At 36.5% G+C, this 8,269-nt stretch overlaps 1 protein-coding gene across 7 annotated transcripts in view; it reads right to left on the bottom strand.

Moving 5' to 3' along the window:
- Positions 1-403: 403 nt before the first annotated feature.
- Positions 404-8,269, bottom strand: part of Rnf13 (ring finger protein 13) — a 99,382-nt gene continuing 91,516 nt past the window's right edge. For 3 of the 7 annotated variants that reach the window (NR_130743.2, NM_001357080.1, NM_001113413.3), the window contains 2 exons: positions 2,785-2,865; positions 404-2,343 (listed from right to left, as the gene is read on the bottom strand). Coding sequence is in view for 6 of the 7 variants with exons in the window: in NM_001357080.1 (NP_001344009.1) it covers positions 1,979-2,343; positions 2,785-2,865 (446 nt within the window). In the remaining variant the exon portion in view is untranslated. Of the gene's footprint in view, positions 2,344-2,596; positions 2,866-8,269 lie in introns of those variants that run through there. The other 4 variants (XM_030252608.1, XM_006501458.4, NM_001304454.2 and 1 more) reach the window with 3 other exon arrangements.

Below are 8,269 nucleotides of genomic sequence, written 5' to 3'. Positions count from 1 at the left end.
GGCCTTATTTCCTGAACATCTGGAGTCCTATACAGAAAACCCTTACCTATTCCTATATCTGTATCCTTTAGTAGTTCAGACTTGCAGATCTAACAAGTACTCACACCTCTCTCTATATATTTGGAATTGGTTTTTGTGCAAGGCAAGAGATAGAAGATTTAAGTTTTATTCTTCTGTATGTGGACACCCAGTTTTCTCAGCCCATGTGTTGAAGATGCTGCCCTTTCTCCAATGTGTATTTGTAACATCTTTGTTAAAAATCAGGTGGCTATAATTTCATAGCTTTATATCCGGGTCCTCAGTTTGGTCTGTTCATCTGTGTATATTTTTGTGTCAGTACCATGTTGCTTTATTACTATGGTAAATCATCTTTAAAAAGAGAAGAAAAGAAAGAGCTGGCAGTGGTAGTGCAGGTCTTTAATCCCAGCACTCAGGAGGCAGACACAGGAGGATTTCTTGAGTTTGAGGCCAGCCTGGTCTTCAGAATGACTTCCAGGACAGCCAGGGCTACATAGAGAAACCTTGGCTCAATAAACCGAACCAAACCAACTGACAAACCAAACAAGCAAACAAACAAAAAACTCAACAAAGAAACAATCTGAGTATAAATTTTTAAAAGAAACAATTCAAAATTAAAATTTCTTTTCCTAGTGTTATATTTCTCTTAAAATACAGCATTTTAAAAAGATAATGAAATGCTCATATAAGTGATATACTTATTCTACTACATGATTTTATTCAATTTTCCACGTCACTAAGTCACTAAATGCATCTACTGTAAAGAATGTGTCACAATTTACAACCAAATTCCCTAATTCACACTATTTAGGAGATGATTTTGGCTACAGTGCTAACTTTGGTGGATAAACCTGACTGCTTGTAAGTAATTAGTAAGTAACCTTGTATCACATCTTAAGGTGGTGTATGACTCCATCATTCTCCTTTATAGCACCCTGCATATAAGGTTAATGTAAGAGTTCACCAGAACAATACTTGGTGGCTTTTAAAGTGGAAAACATTTATTAACATTGAAGCTCTCATCATACAAGGCCATATAAAAAGTCTTAGCATTCTGATTATATTTAAGTATATTTTCTACATAGTTACAGAGTTATATAATTTTGCTTTTCATAATACATTGCCTCAATACATTAGGTCTATTAAACAAAAGCACTTATTTTCAAATCCAATACTTGAACAATTTCCTCTGCACATGGTTCAGCAGGGCTAATTAGCATAAGATGCTCTTTATGAAGAGGTATGTGATCTCAATATTAACAGTTGCTGAAATTTGGTATTTTTATGCAACATTTTTTAAAATCACAACACAAAAGGATACTGAAATATGGAAAGTAAGGTCCAGAGACATTCCCGTGGAATCAAACTCATAACACTATAGTGGTTTTGAAAACCTTAAAGTATTTGAAGTCTACACTAGACCTTTCCTATGAGGAAAAACTACTTGGGAATAGAAAGGAAGAAGACATAAGTTTCTCTGTGGTATTATGAAGAAAAATCCTAAACTGCCTGTTGCCACTCATTAATCATAACATAGAGGGACTATCAGAAGAGACTTGTACCAACCCAACCACACTAGGCAACTTTTATGAAAGTGAGAGTTGTTTTAGCTCATGCTAGATGACCATAGCAGACTTCATGTGTAAGACATTTGCAGACTGTGATCTAGGTCTTCATTTCAAGCTATACTGAGGATTTTTAAAGTGTCCTGGCTACATTTTGTCATCCCCAGAGAGCTAATTTGATGCCTGAGTTACAGCACCAATCTGTTACTTTGTTAGTGAAGTGGCTGTATACTATTGGAGATAAGTATCAGAGATCAAATAGCCTGTTTCAGGAACTTGATTACACTAGAAAACTAAAAAATAAGTTATTTCTACAGAAACTTCTAAAAGGAGCAAAAAATCAAATCATATGCGCAAATAAACATTATAAGGGAAGTCAACCAACCACCGGAAAGTCACACAGTATTTGCTATGTTGTAATCCTGCTCACCGTTCGGCTGCAGCTGGACCACAACACTGTGGTCGGTAATTTCGTTGTCTGCGTCACTGCTGTCGGTCTCTTCATTGTCGTCGTCCTCGTAGTCTGAAGACTCTGTCATGTTGTGATGTGAGTGGGATTCTGACAGAGACCCAAATGACTGGGTCCTGGCAGAAGCTGAGGGTGGAAGTAAAGGGGTGTGCTCTGACACTTGGTTTTCTTCCTGACTGCTGTCTGTGTCAGAGTCCGAGTCACCTTGGGAAGGAACAACCTTTTGTTTGCAGACTGGACAGGTCTTTTTGGTTTTAGTTAGCCAGGGATCTACACACTTGCAATGATAAGCTGTTGAAGCAAAATATACATCTTCAGTACAACAATTCTGTTCAAAGCACTTACTTTCAAATACAGCAGGGCATAAGATGCTCTTCATGAAGAAGTATATGATCTCAGTATTAACAGGTGCTGAAATTTGGTATTTTATGCAGTATTTTCTTTTTATCACAACACAAAAGAATGACAATGATACATGAAAACTAAGATCCATAGATATTTCTCTTGAGTCAAGCATGCATAACACTATTGTATGAAGAGACTATTACAGTTAATTACTTGCTGTGTTTATTTAGTATAGTGATCTGTTCACATTGTATATGCATGTGAGAAGTTAGTGCATTTTTATAAATCACATCTATCCTTGATTTCTGCATTGCTCTTTCTTCTCCCTTTATACAGAACTCAGAATGGAATTATATACAGCTCAAAGCACTGTGTGAGTACTCATACCATGGGAGCAGGGGAGGATCCTTAGCTTATCTCCGTCTTCATACTCCTCCAGACAGATAGCACACACATCGTACTCATCTCCTGCAACAGAAAACTGCAAATAAAAATATGCCACAGATTCATTGAAGCTTTACAGACTTTTATTGTAAATGCTTTTCGATTGTCTTTAAATGATACCTTCGTTTTTCTATATGACTCAAAGAGCTACTTCAAGTTCAGGGACCTGAAGTTTTAAGTAATTAACCTTTTACTCAACTCAGGCAATTAAAAATAGATGTCAGAGTTGTTTACACTGATTATGTTTGTCAAAGATTTTCATAAGAATCACAGTTACATTAGTGCTTCACTTAAGCATTCAAATGTTAGTTTTGAAATATTTTATACTAAAATCAATATTTCACTAAACTCAAAGTCTGAGTCATTTTTGCGGCTGGTGGTGGGACTGACACAGGTTTGCTAAGTAGGAGCTTAAACCACTGACTATACCCCTACCCCACCACAAACACATATGCAAAAGCACATTAAAACATTCAAATACTCATGTTAAATAAAAATGGATCGAAAATGAAGACACGTGGCTTCCAATAACCAATATGTACCAATTCTGCGGTGTTATAAGGTTGCTATGTAAACAGATGACCGGGGAAATGGGTATTTACCAAATGCCTGCTTACAGTAAAGGCATCACTCCTGTGTCTTACTCTTGTATATTGCCTTACACTATCTGGTTTCCTTAATTCATAACTCTTCTAGGATTCCAAGGATACATTTTTAAAGGAAGCAAGCCAGTATTCTTTTAGATACAACTGCTTTTGGGGGTTAGATTTAAAAATACTTTGTTACATCAATAACTGTTTTAGTTCAGTCCAAAAACTTACTTTAAAAAAAACAACTTTTAGGAAATAAAAGAGAGTTTTATTGCCTGACCTACACAGGGAGAACAACTTTGGAAAGTATTAGAGATAAAGCCGCTATCAGGGAAGATAGTCTGGATGGAGAAGGGAGGAATGGCTTTTTCCAGGCAAGTCATTCACTATCCTCTAGTCACTTAAACGGTGTAAGAGGAATCCAAAATGGAAAGCTGAAAAGAAAATTAGTGTTTTTATTTTACTAGTACCTTGATTTTGCTTACTGTATTGTCAAATACACTCTAACAAATTCATGTGTACAGATGGTAGAATCTCATATGGAGTTTGGTCAGAATGGTTAGACAGGTCTTATATTAAAGAGATTTAACAAATTTATGATAACCTATAATTATACAGATTAATCACTAACCTGGATTTTGAGAGTAGAGTTTGAATACATTAAGCAATTAAATCGCAACTGATGTTATAACATGTCAAACATTTAATCTCATTACCTGGTACTATGCCTGCCTATTAGAAGCCATGTGGTTAACAGGGATCAAAGTAGGTAGAGAGAATGGCTTGGGGTTTTCACATGAATTCAGGGTAACTACAAGAGTCCTTATATAAAACTATAAGACATAAATTTGCAGTGCTTTAAGCTATTGCATTTGTCATAATTTATAACCCAAGAAACTAATAAAGGTGGTTGTGATCTGGGTCATCTTTAAGTGTGTATATTTGTTATTTTAGAGTCATTGAGTTTTTGTGTCCTGAGAATAGTTCCAAGTAATGACTTCATATTGATCTTATACTTTTTGTTACAACATTTACTTTACATAAGACTCAAAGATATAGTTTGTGATTGTGGACCAGAATAAACCCTGTATGTTCTGTAGAAAGTCCTTGTAGTCCTGGACTAGTTCTGAAATAATGAAACACACTGTCTTGTCCCATCTTATACGTTTATTTATTTGATATATAGCCTTTTATAAGACATAAATTATGCTTCAGTTTTTCAGAGTCAAAACCAAAAATTCTCAAGATGCACATGTGTTGAGGGTGTTTCCTGTGCTCCACAGAGGTAATGCGGAAGCAGAGTGCACAGTGTTTGAAGGCACACATCTAGATCTCATCCTGGTAAAACTAGACTAGAAGATATCCTGGCTTAATCAATAGGGAACACCAAAGGCCATAGCCATCACATAAGCTATTTTACACTGAGCTCATGGCAGTGTTCACTGAAACTACTTGGGGAAGTTACACAACTTAAATATTTAGCATCTGCTGACTGAATATAAGATTTTTAATTGAATGGGTTGAATGCATTAGAAACAGAAAATCTGGCTATACTTTGACTCATGCCTCATTCCTTGTCAAAATGTGGTTAAAAACTGAGGATGGGGGAGACAATGAGAAGGATGGACAGACATTTTGTCAGTAAAAAGCAAATGATGGCGAAAGTAATTGTGAAAACTAAAACATTAATTAGTAACTAGGTTAAAGTAGTAAAAATTATAAAATGATATGTTGTTCTTTTCTAATCTCTGTGATTAAAAAAAAAAGTCTTCTACGTATGTTATCTTGGAAAATAACTTTTCAGCTATAGTGGTTAGGAGCATGGTAACTTAAATAAGAGAAAGTTTTATTGTATTTAAGACTTACTTACGGAGTTGTTTTGTGTTAGTAATTTTTACTGTCTACCATTTTTTTAGTCTTGTTACGTGGCTCTGTTAAGCATTTTTCTTTTTTGTTTTTTTCCCCCTGTTGTGGATATGTGCACGTGTACTTGAGAATGGGTCTCATTTAGCCAGACTCACAGCAATCCTTCAACTCCTCATCCTCCTATTTCCACCTCCAAAGTGCTCAGACTACAGATAGAAGACACCAAGCCCACTTAGCATTTTCATACATTTATTTATACCCTTCTCCCCCCACCCCCCTGCAACATAGGTACTCTTGGTCACATTTACACATTAAATATAATGTATAATGGGAAGGTTAAGAAACTGTATAAGATCTCACACACACAACACATGAGAGAATGAAGTGGAAGTTTCTGGTGTCTTTGGAGACTCAGTTGTGTCATGTGATGCTTTTTAGAAACTGTCTCATGAGAGGATGTTTTGCTGAGAACAGACACATGGTGTTTCTCTGGAAGCTGCCTGGAAAAGGTGCATAGTTTTGTTAGAGTGGGTGCTTGAGAGAGCATGTGATGATTGGAAAGGGACAAAGCTATATGCCATTGGCTCCCCTTGCTACTCTTTGCTGGTCTTCATTGGGCTTTGCTAGCAGTGCTGTGGCATTGGTTTGCCGTGCCTTCTTTGCTGAACAGTATTTGTCATGACTTCGTAGAGAGAAATATACCTAAGCAATTCTCATGATATTCCAGCTGCCTTTTGCCATGTCCACTGACACAGGCCGATTGAGAGCCTCGGGGTTTCTTCTGGATCAAACTATTGCTGATTCATGAATAGTGTTTGCTAGTGGATCCAACTACTACTGCTGATTTGTGTGAACTGATCTGCTGATATCCTGACAAGGAAGATTGGAATCGCCCAAAAAAAAGAACTGTTTCTAAGTAGGTCCACATCCCCCTTTTGCCCCATTAACCTTTGTTTTCCACTACCTCTGGTGGGTGGTGGGCTAGAAGGGAGGTTATAGCATTAAAAACCCTTATTAAAGTAGGTATTAAAAAAAATCTAACCCTACAGGGGAACCCAGACTTCCAGAATGTTCTATACTTCAAGGTCTCTGTTGTCTTAGCCATTGTTTTATTGTCTCCTTACCTTTTGACTCATAGTACCTAGAATTCTTTTAGTCTGTATATTTTTGTTAGTATGTATGTGCGTATGTATGTGAAAAACCTTGAGTGTTGGTACTTATTATCTACCTTATTTGAGACAGGATCACTTGTTCTCTGCTGCATACACCAGGCTAGCTGACCTGTGAGCCTCTGGGAATTCTCCAGTCTCCACTTCTTATCTTGCCAGGGGAGTACCAGGATTGAAACTACTCATTAATGGCTTTGGGGGGTAGGAGGTGGGGGTGGTGCGTATTCAAACACAGGTCCTAACCCTTCCTTGTTAAGTGTTTTACCCACTGAGCTACCTCCCTAGTCCAGAAGTATTTTAAACAGCCATCTGGAAATTAGGAATTTAGAAATTTTCCTAATTAGGAGTTTAGGATGCAAAATACTTTCCAGAGCTGATTTCAAGCCATCTAAATTTGTATATATGCCGGACTAGAGAGGTTACCAGGGTTCAAATTGCAGCACAATATGGTGGTCACAACGGTTTATAACTCCAACACCAGGTGATCTGATACCCTCTCCTGGTTTCTACATACATGAGGTACACATAGTTGCATGCAGGCAAAACACATGTACACATAAAAATAAAGCCTATTTAATTGCACACATCCTGAAATATTGGTGTTCTACTCAAATATTTCCTTTCCTTTCTTTGCAATATAAAGAAAGTTAAAAACCTCTTCAACTTCAATACATCTTAAGGCTCTTGGATAAATGATGCTTCTAAATGATTTATGCTTGTTAGCTAGATTATCCTAGAGTTTAGTTAAATCTCATTTTAAGTAAAGTAACTATAAAAAAAAAATCAAACAAATTTCCTTCTAAAGAGTCCAGTGGTAAGAAATTGATAAGAATACACTAACAACCCCGTAGAAACATTATAGCTAAGGATGTGTTATCATCTGGATCTTGAATGTTTCCCCAAAAGCCTTTCTTTTAAAGATTTGTTCACCAGCATGGCACTATTGGGAAGTGGTAGACAGACCCGACAGAAAGAGACTGGCCTCACATTTTTCACATTGAATGTGTCATCCAACTCTTAAGACAGTAAGACATAACAAAATACTTTCCAGTAGCAATACTAGATATTGTGTCTACTGACAATCCAGACACCCAAGTGTGAAGACTTTATTATGATGGGTTTTAAAGAGTTCTTAAAGAGGAATTCAAATAAGGCCTTAAGTGTAAACTGAATTTTAAAAAGGAAAAGACATTATTAGAACAGAAAGAAAGAAAGAAAGAAAGAAAGAAAGAAAGAAAGAAAGAAAGAAAGAAAGAAAGAAAGCATTTTCAAATAAGCACATCAAAGTCATGCAGAGTTATGTAATAAATAGAAGTGGAAGATAAAGTTAAATGACTATAATTGAACTAGATCATGAAAAGCTCTAAGTACCAAGATGACTGCTCTACGATAAAATGGTGAACGGAAGAGGGTAACAGAAACCTTTCAAAGTAGAGGAAGCACTGGACTGAAGCATGTTGTTACAAACCTATCATCAAAGAACTGAAGGGAAATGGGCCTGAGATGTACAGGTAAGCACAGAGACTGTAGGACCAACCACAAGGTTGGCTTGCAGTAACAAGAACGAAGAGAAAGGATGCGATCCCCGTCATCTGAAATTTTATGAGGAAACACTGCTAACAGCCTGGGGTGAAATAAAAGGTAATGTATAAAATAAAAAGTTAAAGTTTTTGATGGACATTTAAAAGTGTTTTATTTGACATTACTAGGAGGTAACCAGAAATAAGAACAGAGAGACTAGGAGAAAATTAGCCATATAAGCAACACAGACTTTTGTTTTAGTCCAAAGTTAGTAAGATACCT

The sequence above is a fragment of the Mus musculus genome, chromosome 3 (genome assembly GCF_000001635.26).
Source record: "Mus musculus strain C57BL/6J chromosome 3, GRCm38.p6 C57BL/6J".
NCBI classification, from domain to species: Eukaryota; Metazoa; Chordata; class Mammalia; order Rodentia; family Muridae; genus Mus; species Mus musculus.
Note: the sequence above shows the minus strand (reverse complement) of the source record. Positions and strands in the feature narration are given on the sequence as shown.